The 24,277-nt window shown below is 44.2% G+C and overlaps 1 protein-coding gene across 1 annotated transcript in view; it reads right to left on the bottom strand.

Annotated features, from left to right (window-relative positions):
• Nucleotides 1–14,361, bottom strand: part of LOC123991475 (kinesin-like protein KIF3C) — a 20,719-nt gene extending 6,358 nt beyond the window's left edge. Inside the window, exons 1-2 of the mRNA XM_046293095.1 lie at nt 12,037–14,361; nt 5,474–5,547 (exon numbers count right to left, since the gene is read on the bottom strand). Coding sequence (XP_046149051.1) covers nt 5,474–5,547; nt 12,037–13,464 — 1,502 coding nt within the window. The 5' untranslated portion in view covers nt 13,465–14,361. The remainder of the gene's footprint in view (nt 1–5,473; nt 5,548–12,036) is intronic.
• Nucleotides 14,362–24,277: the final 9,916 nt, after the last annotated feature.

The following is a 24,277-nucleotide window of genomic DNA, read 5'->3' as shown; positions in this document are numbered from 1 at the left end:
CAGCAGATCGTAAATGAAAGGTTCTTTGTTTTGTACTGCCCTTGGTGTGTCTGTCTCTGTGTGTGTGTGTGTGTGTGTGTGTGTGTGTGTGTGTGTGTGTGTGTGTGTGTGTGTGTGTGTGTGTGTGTGTGTGTGTGTGTGTGTGTGTGTGTGTGTGTGTGACTGTGCAATTTGCAGTGCTTTGTGTTCTGTCACAGTGCGTTAGCATCAGTACAGAGCCCATTCATCTCTTCACACAATAACACACACACACAAACACACACACACACTGTACTCTGCCTGACAACCTCTCTCCACGCTACAGCCAGTGAGCCTGTTATAGCTAGTTATAACCGGTTATAGTCTGTTATAGTCTGTTATAGTCTGTTATAGTCTGTTATATCCTGTTATATCCTGTTATATCCTGTTATAGTCTGTTATAGTCTGTTATAGTCTGTTATATCCTGTTATAGTCTGTTATAGCCGGTTATAGTCTGTTATATCCTGTTATAGACTGTTATAGCCTGTTATAGCCTGTTATAGCCTGTTATAGACTGTTATAGACTGTTACAGCCTGTTATAGACTGTTACAGTCTGTTATAGCCTGGCATAGTCTGTTACAGCCTGGTATGGTCTGTTATAGCCTGTTACAGCCTGGCATAGCCTGTTACAGCCTGTTATGGTCTGTTACAGTCTGTTATAGCCTGGCATAGTCTGTTACAGCCTGTTATAGTCTGTTATAGCCTGTTACAGCCTGTTATAGCCTGTTACAGCCTGTTATAGACTGTTACAGTCTGTTATAGCCTGGCATAGCTTGTTATAGACCGTTACAGTCTGTTATAGCCTGTTACAGCCTGTTATAGACTGTTACAGTCTGTTATAGCCTGGCATAGCTTGTTACAGCCTGTTATGGTCTGTTATAGCCTGTTACAGCCTGTTATAGTCTGTTATAGCCTGTTATAGACTGTTACAGCCTGTTATAGACTGTTACAGTCTGTATAGCCTGGTATAGCCTGTTACAGCCTGTTAAAAATCAAATCAAATTTTATTTGTCACATACACATGGTTAGCAGATGTTAATGCGAGTGTAGCGAAATGCTTGTGCTTCTAGTTCCGACAATGCAGTGATAACCAACAAGTAATCTAACTAACAATTCCAAAACTACTGTCTTATACACAGTGTAAGGGGATAAGGAACATGTACATAAGGATATATGAATGAGTGATGGTACAGAGCAGCATACAGTAGATGGTATCGAGTACAGTATATACATATGAGATGAGTATGTAGACAAAGTAAACAAAGTGGCATAGTTAAAGTGGCTAGTGATACATGTGTTACATAAGGATGCAGTCGATGTTGTAGAGTACAGTATATACATATGTATATGAGATGAATAATGTAGGGTAAGTAACATTATATAAGGTAGCATTGTTTAAAGTGGCTAGTGATATATTTACATCATTTCCCATCAATTCCCATTATTAAAATGGCTGGAGTTGGGTCAGTGTCAATGACAGTGTGTTGGCAGCAGCCACTCAATGTTAGTGGTGGCTATTTAACAGTCTGATGGCCTTGAGATAGAAGCTGTTTTTCAGTCTCTCGGTCCCAGCTTTGATGCACCTGTACTGACCTCGCCTTCTGGATGATAGCGGGGTGAACAGGCAGTGGTTCGGGTGGTTGATGTCCTTGATGATCTTTATGGCCTTCCTGTAACAACGGGTGGTGTAGGTGTCCTGGAGGGCAGGTAGTTTGCCCCGGTGATGCGTTGTGCAGTCCTCACTACCCTCTGGAGAGCCTTACGGTTGAGGGCGGAGCAGTTGCCGTACCAGGCGGTGATACAGCCCGCCAGGATGCTCTCGATTGTGCATCTGTAGAAGTTTGTGAGTGCTTTTGGTGACAAGCCGAATTTCTTCAGCCTCCTGAGGTTGAATAGGCGCTGCTGCGCCTTCTTCACGACGCTGTCAGTGTGAGTGGACCAATTCAGTTTGTCTGTGATGTGTATGCCGAGGAACTTAAAACTAGCTACCCTCTCCACTACTGTTCCATCGATGTGGATAGGGGGTGTTCCCTCTGCTGTTTCCTGAAGTCCACAATCATCTCCTTAGTTTTGTTGACGTTGAGTGTGAGGTTATTTTCCTGACACCACACTCCAAGGGCCCTCACCTCCTCCCTGTAGGCCGTCTCGTCGTTGTTGGTAATCAAGCCTACCACTGTTGTGTCGTCCGCAAACTTGATGATTGAGTTGGAGGCGTGCGTGGCCACGCAGTCGTGGGTGAACAGGGAGTACAGGAGAGGGCTCAGAACGCACCCTTGTGGGGCCCCCGTGTTGAGGATCAGCGGGGAGGAGATGTTGTTGCCTACCCTCACCACCTGGGGGCGGCCCGTCAGGAAGTCCAGTACCCAGTTGCACAGGGCGGGGTCGAGACCCAGGGTCTCGAGCTTGATGACGAGCTTGGAGGGTACTATGGTGTTGAATGCCGAGCTGTAGTCGATGAACAGCATTCTCACATAGGTATTCCTCTTGTCCAGGTGGGTTAGGGCAGTGTGCAGTGTGGTTGAGATTGCATCGTCTGTGGACCTATTTGGGCGGTAAGCAAATTGGAGTGGGTCTAGGGTGTCAGGTAGGGTGGAGGTGATATGGTCCTTGACTAGTCTCTCAAAGCACTTCATGATGACGGAAGTGAGTGCTACGGGGCGGTAGTCGTTTAGCTCAGTTACCTTAGCTTTCTTGGGAACAGGAACAATGGTGGCCCTCTTGAAGCATGTGGGAACAGCAGACTGGTATAGGGATTGATTGAATATGTCCGTAAACACACCGGCCAGCTGGTCTGCGCATGCTCGGAGGGCGCGGCTGGGGATGCCGTCTGGGCCTGCAGCCTTGCGAGGGTTAACACGTTTAAATGTCTTAATCACCTCGGCTGCAGTGAAGGAGAGACTGCATGTTTCCGTTGCAGGCCGTGTCAGTGGCACTGTATTGTCCTCAAAGCGGGCAAAAAGTTATTTAGTCTGCCTGGGAGCAAGACATCCTGGTCCGTGACTGGGCTGGATTTCATCTTGTAGTCCGTGATTGACTGTAGACCCTGCCACATGCCTCTTGTGTCTGAGCCATTGAATTGAGATTCCACTTTGTCTCTGTACTGACGCTTAGCTTGTTTGATAGCCTTACGGAGGGAATAGCTGCACTGTTTGTATTCAGTCATGTTGCCAGACACCTTGCCCTGATTAAAAGCAGTGGTTCGCGCTTTCAGTTTCACGCGAATGCTGCCATCAATCCACGGTTTCTGGTTAGGGAATGTTTTTATCGTTGCTATGGGAACGACATCTTCGACGCACGTTCTAATGAACTCGCACACCGAATCAGCGTATTCGTCAATATTCCCATCTGACGCAATACGAAACATGTCCCAGTCCACGTGATGGAAGCAGTCTTGGAGTGTAGAGTCAGCTTGGTCTGACCAGCGTTGGACAGACCTCAGCGTGGGAGCCTCTTGTTTTAATTTCTGCCTGTAGGCAGGGATCAGCAAAATGGAGTCGTGGTCAGCTTTTCCGAAAGGGGGGCGGGGCAGGGCCTTATATGCGTCGCGGAAGTTAGAGTAACAGTGATCCAAGGTTTTACCACCCCTGGTTGCGCAATCGATATGCTGATAAAATTTAGGGAGTCTTGTTTTCAGATTGGCTTTGTTAAAATCCCCAGCTACAATGAATGCAGCCTCCGGATAAATGTTTTCCAGTTTGCAAAGAGTTAAATAAAGTTCGTTCAGAGCCATCGATGTGTCTGCTTGGGGGGGATATATACGGCTGTGATTATAATCGAAGAGAATAGTCTGTTATAGCCTGTTACAGCCTGTTATATCCTGTTATAGCCTGTTACAGCCTGTTATATCCTGTTATAGCCTGTTACAGTCTGTTACAGTCTGTTACAGTCTGTTATAGCCTGTTATAGCCTGTTATAGCCTGTTACAGCCTGTTACAGCCTGTTATAGCCTGTTATAGACCGTTACAGTCTGTTATAGCCTGTTACAGCCTGTTACAACCTGTTATAGCCTGTTATAGACCGTTACAGTCTGTTATAGCCTGTTACAGCCTGTTACAGCCTGTTACAGCCTGTTATAGCCTGTTATAGACCGTTACAGTCTGTTATAGCCTGTTACAGCCTGTTATAGCCTGTTATAGACCGTTAGTCTGTTATAGCCTGTTACAGCCTGCTATTGACTGTTACCGTCTGTTATAACCTATTATATCCTGTTATAGTCTGTTACAGCCTGTATAGCCTGGCATAGTCTGTTACAGCCTGTATAGCCTGGCATAGTCTGTTACAGCCTGTATAGCCTGGCATAGTCTGTTACAGCCTGTATAGCCTGGCATAGTCTGTTACAGCCTGTATAGCCTGGCATAGTCTGTTACAGTCTGTTATAGCCTGGCATAGTCTGTTACAGCCTGTATAGCCTGGCATAGTCTGTTACAGCCTGTATAGCCTGGCATAGTCTGTTACAGTCTGTTATAGCCTGGCATAGTCTGTTACAGCCTGTATAGCCTGGCATAGTCTGTTACAGTCTGTATAGCCTGGCATAGTCTGTTACAGCCTGTATAGCCTGGCATAGTCTGTTACAGTCTGTATAGCCTGGCATAGTCTGTTACAGCCTGTTATAGCCTGGCATAGTCTGTTACAGTCTGTATAGCCTGGCATAGTCTGTTACAGCCTGTTATAGCCTGTTATAGCTGTTATAGCCTGTTATAGTATGTTACAGCCTGTATAGCCTGGTATAGTCTGTTACAGCCTGGTATTGACTGTTACAGTCTGTTATAGCCTGTTACAGCCTGTTATAGACTGTTATAGCCTGTTGCAGTCTGTTACAGCCTGTATAGCCTGGTATAGACTGTTACAGCCTGTTATAGCCTGTTACAATCTGTTATAGCCTGGCATAGTCTGTTACAGTCTGTATAGCCTGGCATAGTCTGTTATAGACTGTTACAGTCTGTTATAGCCTGTTACAGCCTGTTATAGCCTGTTACAGTCTGTATAGCCTGGTATAGTCTGTTACAGCCTGTTATTGACTGTTACAGTCTGTTATAGCCTGTTACAGCCTGTTATAGCCTGTTACAGCCTGTATAGCCTGTTACAGCCTGTATAGCCTGTTACAGCCTGTATAGCCTGTTACAGTCTGTATAGCCTGGTATAGCCTGTTATAGCCTGTTACAGTCTGTTATAGCCTGGCATAGTCTGTTACAGTCTGTATAGCCTGTTATAGTCTGTATAGCCTGTTATAGCCTGGCATAGTCTGTTACAGTCTGTATAGCCTGGCATAGTCTGTTACAGTCTGTATAGCCTGTTATAGTCTGTATAGCCTGTTATAGCCTGGCATAGTCTGTTACAGTCTGTATAGCTGGCATAGTCTGTTACAGTCTGTTAAATCCTGTTACAGCCTGCTATAGCCTGTTACAGTCTGTATAGCCTGTTATAGACTGTTACAGTCTGTTAAATCCTGTTACAGCCTGCTATAGCCTGTTACAGCCTGTTTTTCTTTGCCATTCTCAGTGCTGGAGGGACATAGATCCCTGAAATCCTAAGATCAGAGAAAACCTGCAGCTCCTGATCTTCTGGATCCCTGCTTTTTAATCAATTTGGCAGCTGATTTCATAGCTGAACGAACCACTTACATATCTGTTCAATCTAACCCTGGAATGTAATGAAATAATAATGAAAATACCACTTTTAAAGGGCAGAGAGCCAACTCTATTGAGTATTTATAGGCCAATCTCAAAGCTGTCAACACTGGCGAAAATACTTGAAACCCTAACTCTATTTTATCAATGTACTAATCGGGCTTCGGGAAGAAGCATAGCACAATTACAGCAAACATGAAGGTTTTAAATTATATCACTGAAGCCCTTGACAAAAAACAGCACTGTGTCTCACTTTTTATTGATCTCTCTAAGGCTTTTGATACAGTTGATCATGCTAAACTGAGGCAGAGATTGTCGAGTGGAGGTCTTTCGGAGCATGCAGTTGCGTGGTTTGCTAACTATCTGTCTGATAGAACTCAGTGCACTCTGTTGGATGGGCTCATGTCTGTTAAATGGTCTGTCTGTAATGGTGTGCCCCAGGGCTCTGTACTGGGTCCCATCTTATTCACTATTTATATAAATGATTTAGACAAAAATGTGCAAAATTTGTAACTTCACTTTTATGCTGATGATACTGTTATTTACTGTTGTGCCTCATCTCTTACAAAAGCTTTCCAGAACTTGCAAACTGCTTTTTATACTGTTCAACATACCTTGTGTCAATTGAAGCTTATCCTCAATACTAATTGCATTTTCAACCATTTACAAAAGAATTGAAGCTGAAGTTGTGATTATATTTTAGGAATAAGGCTCGCTTTTCTATTGAAGCCAGAAGGAGGCTAGTATCAGCTACATTTCTGCCTATACTAGACTGTAACAATGCACACTGAGAGTCGGAAAGCAAGTTCAGGGAGTGAATACATTTAATTCATTAATTAACAAAACAAGAAACACAAACAGTGCACTGACATGAAACAGCAACAATGATGACTTAGGAAGAAACCAAAGGGAGAGACGCAGGTAATCAAGGAGGTGATGGAGTCCAGGTGAGTATCATTATGCGCGTAACGCTGGTGACAGGTGTGCGCCCTAACGAGCAGCCTGGTGACCTAGAGGCCGGAGAGGGAGCACATGTGACAAGACAATGGGGATATTTTCAATATAAATGCTTACGATCAGTGTTTGAGATCAATTGACATCCTTTACCATGGAGCATTGAAATGTAGTTTAAACTGCAAAACCCTTACACACCACTGCACTTTGTATACCAGGGTTGGCTGGCCTTCTCTAGTCACTCGTAGGCTCAGGCACTGGTATACTTTTAATAATATATAATATATGCTATTTAGCAGACGCTTTTATCCAAAGCGACTTACAGTCATGTGTGCATACATTCTATGTATGGGTGGTCCCGGGGATCGAACCCACTACCCTGGCGTTACAAGCGCCATGCTCTACCAACTGAGCTACAGAAGGACCACTTTATTTACAAAGCCTTTACGCACCACTGCACTTTGTATACCAGGGTTGGCTGGCCCTCTCTAGTCACTCATAGGCTCAGGCACTGGTATACTTTTATATACAAAACCCTTACGCACCACTGCACTTTGTATACCAGGGTTGGCTGGCCTTCTCTAGTCACAGTCACTGGTATACTTTTAATAATATATAATATATGCTATTTAGCAGACGCTTTTATCCAAAGCGACTTAGTCATGTGTGCATACATTCTATGTATGGGTGGTCCCGGGGATCGAACCCACTACCCTGGCGTTACAAGCGCCATGCTCTACCAACTGAGCTACAGAAGGACCACTTTATTTACAAAGCCTTTACGCACCACTGCACTTTGTATACCAGGGTTGGCTGGCCCTCTCTAGTCACTCATAGGCTCAGGCACTGGTATACTTTTATATACAAAACCCTTACGCACCACTGCACTTTGTATACCAGGGTTGGCTGGCCTTCTCTAGTCACTCGTAGGCTCAGGCACTGGTATACTTTTATTTACAAAACCCTTACGCACCACTGCACTTTGTATACCAGGGTTGGCTGGCCTTCTCTAGTCACTCGTAGGCTCAGGCACTGGTATACTTTTATTTACAAAACCCTTACGCACCACTGCACTTTGTATACCAGGGTTGGCTGGCCTTCTCTAGTCACTCGTAGGCTCAGGCACTGGTATACTTTTATTTACAAAACCCTTACGCACCACTGCAATTTGTATACCAGGGTTGGCTGGCCTTCTCTAGTCACTCGTAGGCTCAGTCACTGGTATACTTTTATTTACAAAACCCTTACGCACCACTGCACTTTGTATACCAGGGTTGGCTGGCCTTCTCTAGTCACTCGTAGGCTCAGGCACTGGTATACTTTTATTTACAAAGCCATTTGGGGTTTACTACCATTTTATTTGGCCATTTTTATCGTTCAGAAATGTGGTGGGTCGTCTCTTCGTTCTCAGGACTTTATCTTGCTAACTGTTACAAATGTCTGAACTGAATTTGGTTAAAGGGCTTTTATGTACTCTACCATTCAAAAGTTTGGGGTCACTTAGAAATGTCCTTGTTTTTGTCGATTAAAATGACATCAAATTGATCAGAAATACAGTGTAGACATTGTTAATGTTGTAAATAACTACTGTAGCTGGAAACGGCTGAATTTTAATGGAATATCTACATAGGCATACAGAGGCCCATTATCAGCAACCATCACTCCTGTGTTCCAATGGCACGTTGTGTTAGCTAATCAAAGTTTATCATTTTAAAAGTTTAATTGATCATTAGAAAACCCTTTTACAATTATGTTAGCACAGCTGAATACTTTTTCTGATTAAAAAAGCAATAAAACTGGCCTTCATTAAACTAGTTGAATATCTGGAGCATCAGCGTTTGTGGGTTCGTTTACAGCAGGGGTGTCAAAGTCAAATGGACGGAGGGCCAAATAAAAATTTTAGCTACAAGCCGAGGGCCGGACTGTTCGAATGTTCATTGAAATTTTTTTAAATGACGCATATAGTCTAGTGAACCTAATTGAACCTACTGAAAACCTAACAAATATATTCCAATATGATCAGATAAATAAAGCAATATTTTCTTATGGCTCTGTCAGTAATCTTTAATTTTCAACAGACACAAAAGACAAATTTCCTTTATATAAAAATCCCCATAACATGAACATTAAATGAAAGAAACCGGTATTCAAGGCACCATCAGTAGCCTATATTTTCTATTTTAGCAAAAGTGGGCTAAATTTACTTCAAAGAAAAAAACAATAATAGCAATTTTCTATCATCCACTCAACTGAAATATTTTTAAAATATAATTGGATTGAAATACAATAAAATAAAGTGCAAAAATCTATTAATCAAAAACAACACTTTGTTTAAGGAGAAGTAACATGCAGTGAAAACAAATATTAAACTTTAACTTTTAAACTTGAACTGAGTAAAAACTCTAAATATGTGATTGCACAGTAATGTTCACTTGTTTGAGGTTGAGGGTGATACTTGGTGGTGTCCCATCTTTTCCACAAGTTCATCAATGTTCGGGGTAAGGCTCTGAGCTGAGGAAATCCTCAGAATTGAGTGGAGGTGTTCAGCAGTAAGTCGACTTCTGTGTGATGTTTTGTTCAAGTTCATCAAAGAAAACAGTTGTTCACACAGGTATGTGCTGCCAAACATAGACAACGTTTGAGCAGCCTGGATGCGCAGCTGGGGCATTGTGTCGGGGAGGAAACGGGCGAACTCCGCAGCACCCACTGCCGCATATTTTGCCCTCAGTGCATCATTGCATTGGAGGTCAATCAACTCCATTTGGAGGTTTGGTGGTGAGCTTTCCACGTCAACAGCAAATGGGTTACCGAGCAGTTCCAACCTGCTTTTTTGTGCTTCAAAGTCAGCAAATCGGCGTCGAAAGTCAGCGGCAAGCATACCTATTTTATCAGCCAACTGTGCGCTCGGGAACGCACTGGTAGAGAGCTTCTCTTTCATGGTCTGGCAGCTGGGAAAGTGGCTCAAATTTTCTTTCCGCATCTGCGTCTCCCACAGAGTCAGTTTGGTTTTAAATGCCTTCACTGTACTGTACATATCAGAGATGACACGATCCCGACCCTGCAGCTGCAAGTTCATTGCATTCAGATGACTCGTAATGTCACACAGAAAAGCCATTTCACACAGAAACATTTCGTCTCGGAGTTGTGTTGTGTCTTTCCCTTTGCTGTCCAAGAACAGACAAATCTCCTCACGAAGCTCAAAACATCTTTGAAGCACCTTTCCCTGGCTTAGCCATCGCACCTCTGTGTGATAAGGCAAATCACCATGCTCCGTTTCTAACTCCGTCAGAAATGCCTTGAACTGGCGGTGATTCAAACCTTTGGCTCTGATAAAGTTAACTGTGCGCGTGATGATGCTCATTACATGCTCCATTTTCAAGGCTTTACCGCACAACGCTTCCTGGTGTATGATACAATGATAAGCTGTCAGCTCACCTGTCGCGTTTTCCTCTTGCATCTTTTCCCGTATCTTCTCCACCAGTCCGCTCCTGTGTCCACACATCGCAGGTGCTCCGTCGGTTGTCAAACCCACGAGTTTTTCCCAAGGCAGCTCCATCTCATTTACACATCTTGACACCTCTTCATACAAATCATGCCCCGTAGTTGTGCCATGCATAGGACGTAAAGCCAAAAACTCCTCTGTCACGCTTAGGCTGGAGTCCACTCCGCGGATGAAAATTGACAACTGGGCAATGTCAGAAATGTCGGTGCTCTCATCCACAGCCAAGGAATATGCAATGAAATCTTTTCCCTTTTTCACAAGCTGCTCTTTTAGATTGATGGACAACTGGTCTACTCTCTCGGCAATGGTGTTTCTGCTCAGACTCACATTTAAAAAGAGTTGCCTTTTTTCTGGGCAAACTTCGTCACAAACTTTAATCATGCAGTTTTTGATGAAATCCCCCTCCGTAAATGGCCGGGCTGATTTAGCGATCTCTTCTGCCAAAATAAAACTGGCCTTGACAGCAGCCTGGCCTTGTGATTTGGCTTTTTTGAACAGAGCCTGTCGAGATTTGAGGCCTCGTTTTAATTCCTCTGCCTTTTGTAGCCTTTGTTCCATGTCCATATTCTTGTTTTTGTCCGCGTGTTTCGTTTCATAATGTCGTCTCAGATTATACTCTTTCAGTACCGCCACACTTTCTCCACACAGAAGACACACAGGTTTTCCAGCTACCTCCGTGAACAAATACTCCGACTCCCACCTTGTTTGAAACCCCCGGTTCTCAGTGTCCACCTTCCGTTTTGCCATTTTTGATGGGTATCTGAAAGTTAATTTTACTGTGATGCTGACAACTGCTGTGCCAATAAATATTGAAATGAAGCAGCCTACTGCTCGGTGCGTCACCGTTGCATTGTGGGAAATGTAGTATTGGTGCGTGTAAAAGATCTGCGGGCTGCCGGCTTGCTGCGGTCTGCGGGCTGGTTCTAATAATAAATCAAGATCATCCCAGGGGCCGTAAAAAACCTTCTCGCGGGCCGGATGTGGCCCGCGGGCCTTGACTCTGACATATGTGGTTTACAGGCTCAAATTGGCCAGCAACAAAGAACTTTTCTAAAACACATCAATCTATCCTTGTTCTAAGAAAGAAATGCGACAAATTGCCAAGAAACTGAAGATTTCGTACAACGCTGTGTACCACTCCCGTCACAGAACAGCGCAAACTGGCTCTAACCAGAATAGAAAGAGGAGTGGGAGGCCCCGGTGCACAACTGAGCAAGAGGACAAGTAAGTACTTTAGAGTGTTTAGTTTGAGAAACAGACACCTCACAAGTCCTCAACTGGCAGCTTCATTAAATAGTACCCACAAAACACCAGTCTCAACATCAACAGCAAAGAGGCGACTCCGGGGTTTTGGCCTTCTAGGCAGAGTTCCTCTGTCCAGTGTCTGTGTTCTTTTGCCCATCTTAATCTTGAATTTTTATTGGCCAGTCTGAGATATGGCTTTTTCTTTGCAACTCAACACACACAGCCACACACAGACAGCTGATTGTGTAGAGCATGATTGCAGCAGAGCATGCTGAGAGATGAGTCTATTCCTCTCTCTCTCTCTCTCTCTCTCTCTCTCTCTCTCTCTCTCTCTCTCTCTCTCTCTCTCTCTCTCTCTCTCTCTCTCTTTACATTTACAAAGCAAGGGAAATAATAAACAAAAGTGAAATAGACAATCACATACTAAAGGGTTGGTTGGGGCTGAGGGAAGGGGGTAATGTTTCAGTTCTGCGATATAATAGGCTAAAATCCAGCTGGCAGGAAGGAAGCATCATCCCCCACAGGAAACAGCATGAAGGGAGGAGGGTGGGGGGTAGAGGATGGGGGGAGGAGGGGGAGAGAGGAAGGGGAAAGAGTAGGGGGGAGACGAGCAGGGCAGGAGGAGAGGAGGGAGGGAGGGATAAATACTCCTAAAGATTCCTCTCTATATATGTGTGTGTGTATGTACCTTGTACTTGGCAGTCAACTGCTTGGTGGTGTCCCGCTCCTTCCTCAGATCTCCCATCATTATCTCCTTCTCTCCCAGGAGCCTCTGCTTCTCCACAGCCAATAGTGATCCATCTTCTCTGATGGCCTTATTCTCCTCCTCCAGCCTCTCCTTCTGCAGCTTCCTCTCCTTCTCCACCTCCTCTTCTCCCTCCTCACCCCCTTCTCCGTCCCAGCCCTCCTCCCCTTCCTCCTTCCTGTGTTTGCCCCTCCCTTCCCTGTGGTTGAGCTGTGCTCGGAGCCGTGCAATCTCCTTCTGGAACTCTCTGAGCAGGGCGTCTTTAGGGTCTTCGTTAACTCTTGGCTGGTTCTTGATGTTCTTAGCTCTGTTAGCATAGCGGAGAGTGGTGAGGGTCTCCTCGTAGTGTTGGGGGGCGGGGCCTAGTGTAGCCACCATCACCGTCTTGGCGTTTCCTCCCAGAGAGTCCTGTAATAAACGGGTCAGTTTAGAGTCCCGATAGGGAACATGGCCGCTACGCCCGTCTGCCAGGGCTGAGATCACGTTTCCTAGCGCTGACAGAGACAGGTTGATCTTAGCGGCTTCCTTCAGGCGTTCTCCGCGGACGCCCGTCTTTGCCTGCCGCTCGCTGCCCGCCAGGTCAACCAGGTTGAGCCGGCCCGCCCTGATGTGCTGCCGTCCATCCAGCCCCGTCTGGGAACACTCCACCGTGATGAGGAACAGGGTGTGGGAACGGGAAGAGTGTTCGTTCATGTCTGTTGCTCCCACCGAGCGCACCTGGTTCCCTAAGTTCATCAGCTCCTGTATCTCCTTCACGCTCTTACACACGCACGACGTCAGGTCACGCACATACACCCCACTCTCTGGGCTCTCTCTCAGCTCCAGGGTGTGGGGGGACTGGGTGTGCACGTTGGGGACATGAGGGGCGTGCACGTTAGGATCCAGTAGATCCCTGATCTCCTCTCGGTAGATCTCCAGGTAAGAGGCTCTGACCAGGTACTGGCGGTCGGCGGGGGAGCGGGAGATCTGGGTGAAGACGTGTTCGAAGGCGTTGGGGATGACGCCCCGCCTCTCTGGCTCTAACCACTCTCCCTGCATGGTGTAGGTCTTTCCGGTGCCCGTCTGGCCGTAGGCAAAGATGGTTCCATTAAACCCGTCCAGGACTGAGTGGATCAGTGGGCGTACTGTCTCATCGTACAGGTCACGTTGTCTAGACGATGCGTCATACACAGAGTCGAACGTAAATGTCTTCTGCGGCTCGCCGGGCAGAGCGCGGGGGTTCCGTAAGACCACCTGACCCCGATTTACATCCATCTCTACAATCTCGCCCCTTCCTCCTGGTGTCCCGGTAACACCAGCTGTCTCTTTCCGGTTTAACGGTCGACAGCGAACCACAACCTTCACAGTCTCACTACTCTTTACCTTAGACATCTGAAGTGGCTATCAGGTAACTATTATTAGAGATTTATAGAAATTAACATTTGTTTTTATCAGTTGATCTCTTTCTCCTTACTGGACACTGTTCTTGCAAGTATTTACCAGCTGGGAAATTGTAGCTTGGTATATCTCTTGGTGGCCTAGTACTGAATTTAACACAATGGTGCTAAAGAAACATATTCATAGGCCTACCATGTTATTATCAGGTCATTATTAATGAATTTACTAGGTCTTTGTGTCGTCAAACAGTAAAATATAGAGCAGGTAACAGAGTAATACATGAGTCCTATCTGCCTGGATGATAACAGCGTCACACTGAACACCAGGCCTCTAGTCCTTCCATGCTAATGACAAATTAGCTTGTTAACAAATAACATTAATTTAGCCTATTTACCAATAATAATAATAATCGGTTTTTGGTCCCACAGTTAAAATATTAGTGCATGTATTGGTCTGTCGAATATCATTCTGTCTCTATCTATTTTCATCTACAATCTCTCTTTCAGAATCCCCACTGGGCCATCTCATATAGATTATTATGCAATCATTTTGTAGATATTATATTCACATTCTTTAACCAATCCATCCGTGTGTTTCTCACCGTCAACAATATGATTTAATCCGCGTTAACTAGCGGTATTAAACACACTTCACGGCGTGCTCAGTGATCACGACGGTTCCGTTGAGGTCCCGGTGCATTCTGTCTATTTGTATGTCTGTCCGTTAACAGGGGTTCATTCGATAATAAAGCCACCTCCGCCTTCACCAGTCCCGGTCAATCAAAAGATTTACCAACGGTTTTTCATCCCGCCTCAGTGCCCGGAGATATACCCTAATGCTCTCGTGCTTCAGAGGAGATGCTGCGGCTCCATTAAAGTACTAAGAGCGAGTTTCAGGATGAACAGAGAGGAGATACACACACACACACACACATCATTACCTCATTAAGCCACACCCACTGCAGAACGCAATGACGGGACCATGGGAAATTGAGTTATACACCATTATTAAGTCAAATCAAGTTTACTGATTTGCATACATTATCGCAGGTGCAGCGAAATGCTTATGTTTCTAGATCTAACAGTTCGGTAATAATACCTCGTAATATAAAACAATAAACACATAATTCAAACAAACAATGTAAAGAAATAAATTAAGAAATATCAGAAGGAGCAATTTCAGAACCCTTGACTTTTTACGCATTTTGTTACGTTACAGCCTTATTCTAAAATAGATTAAATAGTTGTTTTCCCTCATCAATCTACACACAATACCCCATAATGACAAAGAAAAAACAGGTTTTTATAAATGTTAGCTAATTTATTAAAAATAAACTGACATATAACATTTACATAAGTATTTAGACCCTTTACTTTGTTGAAGCACCAGTGATTACAGTCTCCAGTCTTCTTGGGTATGACACTACAAGATTGGCACACCTGTATTTTGGGAGTTTCTCCCATTCTTCTCTGCAGATCCTCTCAAGTTCTGTCAGGTTGGATGGGGAGCGTTGCTGCACAGCTATTATCAGGTCTCTCCATAGATGTTTGATCGGGTTCAATTCCGGGCTCTGGCTGGGCCACACAATAACATTCAGAGACTTGTCCAGAAGCCACTTCTGCATTGCCCAGTCTGAGGTCCTGAGCGGTTAGGAGCAGGTTTTCATCAAGGATCTCTGTACTTTGCTCCATTCATCTTTGCCTTGATCCCGACTAGTCTCCTAGTGCCTGCCGCCAAAAAAAACTCCACAGCATGATGCTGCCACCACCATGCTTCACCGTAGGGATGGTGCCAGTGTCACACCCTGACCATAATTTACTTTGTATGTTCTATGTTTTGTTTGGTCAGGGTGTGATCTGAGTGGGAATTCTATGTTGGATGTCTTCTTTGTCTGTTTCTGTGTTTGGGCCTGATATGGTTCTCAATCAGAGGCAGGTGTTAGTCATTGTCTCTGATTGGGAGCCATATTTAGGTAGCCTGTTTGGTGTTGTGGGTGATTGTTCCTGTCTTTGTGTTTGTTACACCAGATAGGGCTGTTTTCGGTTTTTCACGGTTTCTTGTTTTTTGTATATTGTTCTATTTTCATCTTTATTAAAGATGTATCACAATAACCACGCTGCGTTTTGGTCCGCCTCTCCTTCACCAGAAGAATCCCGTTACAGCCAGGTTTCCTCCACTTGGCATTTAGGCCATAAAGTTCAATCTTGGTTTCATCAGACCAGAGAATCTTGTTTCTCATGGTCTGAGAGTATTTAGGTGCCTTTTGGCAAACTCCAAGCGGAATGTCATGTGCCTCTCAATTTCGAGTCTCATAGCAAAGGGTTTGAATACTAATGTAAATAAGGTATTTCTTGCTTTTAATACATTTGCAAACACTTCTAAAAACCTGTTTTCACTTTGTCGTTATGGGGTTTTGTGTGTAGATTACTGACAATTGTTTTATTTAATCCACTTTAGTTTAAGGCTGTAACGTAACAAAATGTGGAAAAAGTCAAAGGGTCTGAATACTTTTCCGAAGTCACTATAGATAATTGTGTACAGACGGTATGGACAGTAGGGTACTAGGGGGTAACTAACCCCCCTCTGTAATTCACATCAAAACCACAAGATAAAAAAAAATGTGTAGATATATTCCAATTAAGTAATATCTATATTTATATGTTTAAATATACAAGTATGAAAGCAGCCTTAAGATAAATAATCCACTTGTTTAGAGAGGTAAATTAGACAATAGCTGTGTTTGAATACCAATACAACATACTGTATACTACATTCTATATACTATTAGTTCATTTAATTAAGTATTAGTACTAGCGCTAGCCCTGTCTACCGGAAGTTGATGCTGTTGCTATGCAACCTCTTGCTAGCTAGTTAGCATAACAAATTACTATCTAGACATCTTGCTGTTTGTAATTTCAATCCGGAGTGCCAGAGTTTGCTCAGAGTGCGCTCTGGGAGTTCGTAAATTCAGAGCGTTGTCAGATTGTAAGTGAGGATGCGGTTTGGGATGCTGACTGGGCTGGCAGCCTAGCAAGGGTTAACATGCTTACATGACTTACTGACGTTGGCCACAGAGAACGAGAGCATACAGTCCTTGTGAGCGGAGAGGGCCAGGCATAGACATCACAATGTTATTTTCTTTGAAGCGGGCGAAGAAGGTGTTTAGCTTATCCGGGAGTGAGGCGTCTGCTATATGGTTGGCTGTGTCTTATCCGGGAGCAAGGCGTCTGCTATATGGCTGGCTGTGTCTTATCCGGGGGCGAGGCGTCTGCTATGTGGCTGGCTGTGTCTTATCCGGGAGCGAGGCGTCTGCTATGTGGCTGGCTGTGTCTTATCCGGGAGCGAGGCGTCTGCTATGTGGCTGGCTGTGTCTTATCCGGGAGCGAGGCGTCTGCTATGTGGCTGGCTGTGTCTTATCCGGGAGCGAGGCGTCTGCTATGTGGCTGGCTGTGTCTTATCCGGGAGCGAGGCGTCTGCTATGTGGCTGGCTGTGTCTTATCCGGGAGCGAGGCGTCTGCTATGTGGCTGGCTGTGTCTTATCCGGGAGCAAGGCATCTGTGATGTGGCTGGCTTTGCCTTTATAATCTGTGATTGTCTGAAGTCCCTGCAACTTACATCATGTGTCTGAGCCATTGAATTGCAACTCCACTTTGTCCCTGTACTATCTTTTTGCCTTTTTGTTTACCTCACGGAGGTCATAGCTGGTCCGTTTGTACACGTCAATGTTCCCAGCAACCATGCCATGGTTAAATCCGGCGGTTTTACGCGCTTTCAGTTTTGCGCAGATGCTGCTATCTATCCATGGTTTTTGGTTACAATTTACACAGTGGGAACAACATGCTCTATTTACATCCTAATGAACCCAGTCACAGAGTCAGTGCATATGTCAATACTGTTCTCTTCCTGGTGAACCCAGTCACTGAGTCAGTGCAGACTTCAATACTGTTCTCTTCCTGGTGAACCCAGTCACTGAGTCAGTGCAGACTTCAATACTGTTCTCTTCCTGGTGAACCCAGTCACTGAGTCAGTGCAGACTTCAATACTGTTCTCTTCCTGGTGAACCCAGTCACTGAGTCAGTGCAGACTTCAATACTGTTCTCTTCCTGGTGAACCCAGTCACTGAGTCAGTGCAGACGTCAATACTGTTCTCAATGGCAACCCAGAACACTTCCTAGTCTGCGTGATCAAAACAATCTTGACGCATAGATTCCGACTGGTCAGACTAATGTTGAACAGTCCCTTACCACGGGTGTTTACTCTTTAGGTTTCTGCTGTTAGGTGGGGGAAAGCAGAATGGAGGCATGATCTGATTTGCTGAAAGGAGGAAGAGGGAGGGACTTGTAGCCATCCCGGAAAGGAGAGTAGTAATGATCAAGAGTTTGTGATGCACGTGCAGCACAAGAGATGAGTTACCGGGACGGTTGTTGCTAACGTGCGCTGATGTTATTAGAATGACGTTGTAAGTAACAGCCAACTTTCCTGGACATAGACATGTTTTATATGGGCAGAAAGCTTAAATCATTCTTAATGTAACTGAAGTATCCAATTTACAGTATCTATTACAGTGAAAAATACCATGCTATTGTTTGAGTAGAGTGCACAACAGCAACAACACTTTTATCATGGCAACTGGTTTGATGCATTCACCTCTGAAGGTAAATAATGAACTTACATTTAGTAATCTTGCTCTGATTTGTCATTATGAGGGTCCCAGAGATAACATGTAGCAAAGTTTTGTTTTATAAATATATTTTTATATTGAAATGTAGGAACTGGGTTCTACAGTGTGAACCCCTGCTGTGTCATTTTACAGTCCCTGATGTCTCTCTGTAAGGAGATCCTCGCCCTGAGCTCATCTACTTCATTGTCTAGTGACTGAACATTAGCGAGAAAAATACTCAGAAGCGATGGATGGTCTGCACATCACCTGAATTTCAGCTCTGATTTGTGGTGAGTGTCCGCCGATCTAATGTCCAAAAGTTATTTTCGGCTCTAGGTAATAATACAAGAAACGTTCTGAGTAAATAATGAAATATATAAACCACACAAAAAAATGACTGCAAAGGTTGGCTAGGTGCTAGAAACAGGGTTACCATGTCTGTCAGCGCCATCTTGTTCAAACATTATTATCCTGAATCCCTATTGGCCCCAGCCAGCAGCATAACACCCTGCATCCCTATTGGCCCCAGCCAGCAGCATACCACCCTGCATCCCTATTGGCCCCAGCCAGCAGCATACCACCCTGCATCCCTATTGGCCCCAGCCAGCAGCATACCACCCTGCATCCCTATTGGACCCATTGGCCCCAGCCAGCAGCATACCACCCTGCATCCCTATTGGCCCCAGCCAGCAGCATACCACCCTGCATCCCTATTGGACCCATTGGCCCCAGCCAGCAGCATACCACCCTGCATACCTATTGGCCCCAGCCAGCAGCATACCACCCTGCATCCCTATTGGCCCCAGCCAGCAGCATACCACCCTGCATCCCTATTGGACCCATTGGCCCCAGCCAGCAGCATACCACCCTGCATCCCTATTGGCCCCAGCCAGCAGCATACCACCCTGCATCCCTATTGGCCCCAGCCAGCAGCATACCACCCTGTATCCCCATTGGCCCCAGCCAGCAACATACCACCCTGCATCCCCATTGGCCCTATTGGCTCCAACCAGCAGCATACCACCCTGCATCCCAATTGGCCCCATTGGCCCCAGCCAGCAGCATACCACCCTGCATCCCCATTGGCCCCAGCCAGAATAAATGACGTTAACAGGGTGGATCCCAAAATAAATGACGTGTACAGGGGTGGATCCCAAAATAAATGACGTTTAAAGGGGTGGATCCCAAAATAAATGAGGTGTACAGGGGTGGATCCCAAAATAAATGACGTGTACAGGGGTGGATCCCAAAATAAATGACGTTAACAGGGGTGGATCCCAAAATAAATGACGTTAACAGCGGTGGATCCCAAAATAAATGACGTGTACAGGGGTGGATCCCAAAATAAATGACATGTACGGGGTGGATCCCAATATAAATGACGTTTAAAGGGGTGGATCCCAAAATAAATGACATGTACAGGGGTGGATCCCAAAATAAATTACATGTACGGGGTGGATCCCAAAATAAATGACGTGTACGGGGTGGATCCCAAAATAAATTACGTTTAAAGGGGTGGATCCCAAAATAAATGACGTTAACAGGGGTGGATCCCAAAATAAATGACGTTAACAGGGGTGGATCCCAAAATAAATGACGTGTACAGGGGTGGATCCCAAAATAAATGACATGTACGGGGTGGATCCCAATATAAATGACGTTTAAAGGGGTGGATCCCAAAATAAATGACGTGTACAGGGGTGGATCCCAAAAAAATTACGTTTAAAGGGGTGGATCCCAAAATAAATTACATTAACAGGGGTGGATCCCAAAATAAATGACGTTAACAGGGGTGGATCCCAAAATAAATGACATGTACGGGGTGGATCCCAAAATAAATGACGTGTACGGGGTGGATCCCAAAATAAATGACGTTTAAAGGGGTGGATCCCAAAATAAATGACGTGTACAGGGGTGGATCCCAAAATAAATGACGTGTACAGGGGTGGATCCCAAAATAAATTACGTTTAAAGGGGTGGATCCCAAAATAAATGACGTTAACAGGGGTGGATCCCAAAATAAATGACATGTACGGGGTGGATCCCAAAATAAATGACGTGTACGGGGTGGATCCCAAAATAAATGACGTGTATAGGGGTGGATCCCAAAATAAATGACGTGTACAGGGGTGGATCCCAAAATAAATGACGTTTAAAGGGGTGGATCCCAAAATAAATGACATTTAAAGGGGTGGATCCCAAAATAAATGACGTTTAAAGGGGTGGATCCCAAAATAAATTAAGTTTAAAGGGGTGGATCCCAAAATAAATTACATTAACAGGGGTGGATCCCAAAATAAATGACGTGTACGGGGTGGATCCCAAAATAAATGACGTGTACAGGGGTGGATCCCAAAATAAATTACGTTTAAAGGGGTGGATCCCAAAATAAATGACGTTAACAGGGGTGGATCCCAAAATAAATGACGTGTACGGGGTGGATCCCAAAATAAATGACGTGTACGGGGTGGATCCCAAAATAAATGACGTGTATAGGGGTGGATCCCAAAATAAATGACGTGTACAGGGGTGGATCCCAAAATAAATGACGTGTACAGGGGTGGATCCCAAAATAAATGACGTTTAAAGGGGTGGATCCCAAAATAAATGACATTTAAAGGGGTGGATCCCAAAATAAATTAAGTTTAAAGGGGTGGATCCCAAAATAAATGACATTAACAGGGGTGGATCCCAAAATAAATTACGTTTAAAGGGTTGGATCCCAAAATAAATTACGTTTAAAGGGGTGGATCCCAAAATAAATGACGTTAACAGGGGTGGATCCCAAAATAAACAACACTTACAAGGGTGGATCCCAAAATAAATGACGTTAACAGGGGTGGATCCCAAAATAAATGACTTTAACAGGGGTGGATCCCAAAATAAATGACGTTAACAGGGGTGGATCCCAAAATAAATGACGTTAACAGGGGTGGATCCCAAAATAAATGACGTTAACAGGGGTGGATCCCAAAATAAATGACGTGTACAGGGGTGGATCCCAAAATAAATGACGTTTAAAGGGGTGGATCCCAAAATAAATGACATTTAAAGGGGTGGATCCCAAAATAAATTACGTTTAAAGGGGTGGATCCCAAAATAAATTACGTTTAAAGGGGTGGATCCCAAAATAAATGACGTTAACAGGGGTGGATCCCAAAATAAACAACACTTACAAGGGTGGATCCCAAAATAAATGACGTTAACAGGGGTGGATCCCAAAATAAATGACTTTAACAGGGGTGGATCCCAAAATAAATGACGTTAACAGGGGTGGATCCCAAAATAAATGACGTTAACAGGGGTGGATCCCAAAATAAATGACTTTAACAGGGGTGGATCCCAAAATAAATGACGTTAACAGGGGTGGATCCCAAAATAAATGACGTTAACAGGGGTGGATCCCAAAATAAATGACGTTAACAGGGGTGGATCCCAAAATAAATGACTTTAACAGGGGTGGATCCCAAAATAAATGACGTTAACAGGGGTGGATCCCAAAATAAATGACGTTAACAGGGGTGGATCCCAAAATAAACAACACTTACAAGGGTGGATCCAACAAATGAAGTTAGTTAAAACATTTTATCAATAAAATAATAAGTATCATATTGTTTTTAAAAGCTGATTTAAAGGGGGTGTGGAAGATCTCAAAACTCTTCAGCTGTAAAGTACACAGGATGCACATATTCTCCATTAAAATCATTTTCAGCATATGTTATTGGTCACATACACATTTTCAGCCGATGTTATTGGTCACATACACATTTTCAGCCGATGTTATTGGTCACATACTCATATTCAGCAGATGTTATTGGTCACATACTCATTTTCAGCCGATGTTATTGGTCACATACTCATATTCAGCAGATGTTATTGGTCACATACTCATATTCAGCAGATGTTATTGGTCACATACTCATTTTCAGCCGATGTTATTGGTCACATACTCATATTCAGCAGATGTTATTGGTCACATACTCATATTCAGCAGATGTTATTGGTCACATACTAATATTCAGCAGATGTTATTGGTCACATACTCATATTCAGCAGATGTTATTGGTCACATACTCATATTCAGCAGATGTTATTGGTCACATACTCATATTTATCAGATGTTATTGGTCACATACTCATATTCAGCAGATGTTATTGGTCACATACACATATTCAGCCGATGTTATTGCGGTGTAGCAAAATGCCTGTGTTCCTAGCTCCGACGGTGCAGTAATATCTAACAATTCATAACAAGACACACAAATCTAAAAGTAAAATAATACAATTAAGAGATATATAAATATTAGATTGAGAAATGTAGGAGTGGCATTGACTAAAATAGTCTAATAGAATACAGTATATACATATGAGATGAGTAAAGCAGTATGTAAACATTATTAAAGTGACAAGTGTTCCATTATTAAAGTGATTCCACGTCGAAGTATACAGGACAGCAGCCTCTAAGTTGCAGGGTTGAGTAACTTGGTGGTAGCTGGCTAGTGATGGCTATTTAACAGTCTGATGGCCTTGAGATAGAAGTTTTTTTTCAGTCTCTTGGTCCCAGCTTTGATGCACCTGTACTGATCTCGCCTTGTGGATGATAGCACCCTTGTGCGTTCTCTAACCCTAACCCCAGTGTTGAGGATCAGTGAAGTGGAGGTGATGTTTCCTACCTTCACCACCTGGGGACGGTCCGTCAGGAAGTCCAGGACCCAGTTGTACAGGGCGGGTTTCAGACCCAGGGCCCCGAGCTTGATGATGAGCTTGGAGGATACTATGGTGTTGTATGCTGAGCTATAGACAATGAACAGCATTCTTACATGCTGACCAGACTTCACGCATGTTAATTTTGTCCCCTCACACCAGATGACTCCTGTCTGAGCCGTTGAATTGCGACTATACTTTGTCTCTGTACTGATGTTTTGCCTGTTTGATTGCCTTACAGATGGAATAACTACACTTTTTGTACTCAACGATATTCCCAGTCAACTTTCCATGGTTAAAAGCAGTGGTTCACGCTTTCAGAAAAGTGGCTATCGAGAGGGGAGGACACACTACTCGACCACTTATCGGTTTCCGGCACAAAGGAGAGAGGATGGAGGATGGTCTTTTTCACAAACGAGAAAACCCCAATGTCGACTATTGAGATGGAGCTAGGTGATGAAATATGAAGCGACAGTACCACCTGCTGGTTCTTAATGATAATGCAGTGCCTGCAGTTCACCATCTCACCAGCAGTGGCAGCAGAGGGTCTGGTGGGAAACAAGTTCAGAACATGTAGAGGGATGTCCTGTTTGTACTGCGTGTGTCTGTGTGTACTTGGCTGAAGGGCTTGAGAGCATATCCTGGTTGATTGATTCCCTTCAGAAACACTGGTTTAGCAGTAGTGTACACATATCTGGATAGGTTGTAGTTAGATACTAGACACACATTAATATACACACACACACACACACACACACACACACACACACACACACACACACACACACACACACACACACACACACACACACACACACACACACACACACACACACACTCTCTGCTGGTCAGTAACGGTGATGTTCAGTTCACAAAAAATGCAGTATTTTCAAAGGACTCTTTTTACCGACTTGAGATTCATGATTCATTTTTCTGAGTGACTCGTTCATTTTAATAGTTTGTTTGACGTGCTCGTGCTGTCCGCAATGAGTCCTACAGCAGGATTAATACCAGCTCCTTGGCTCAGCGGATCCAGAGATGTCATCCGACCACCTGTCTGTCTGTCAAATGCACACAGGGAAATAGATCATGAGCATAGACAAGAACAATACATGTTTAGAACTAATCATTGATCACATGGTGCAAAAATGAATGCAATGAATTCATTATTGAATGTTATGATTGACACAGTTTTGTGGAACCAAGACATACACAGCCTCTGCTCAGCAAACTCCATCCAGTAAAAATAGTTTGGGGGGGGCTGCAGTTCGTGAATGACATTGTAGCTTTTATCACCCTCACGGCAGTCAATGCTTTCTGAGTCGTTCACAATCTAGTCCGGTTTCGGACACAACTGGAACTCAATTCATCTAGAAATAATCTTATTTGGATGCCTAGCAATCAACAAATTGAACTGCCCATCACTAGTCAGTAAGTGAAGAC

This window comes from Oncorhynchus gorbuscha, linkage group LG12 (genome assembly GCF_021184085.1).
Source record: "Oncorhynchus gorbuscha isolate QuinsamMale2020 ecotype Even-year linkage group LG12, OgorEven_v1.0, whole genome shotgun sequence".
Classification (NCBI taxonomy): Eukaryota; Metazoa; Chordata; class Actinopteri; order Salmoniformes; family Salmonidae; genus Oncorhynchus; species Oncorhynchus gorbuscha.
This window is presented reverse-complemented; position numbering and strand designations above follow the sequence as displayed.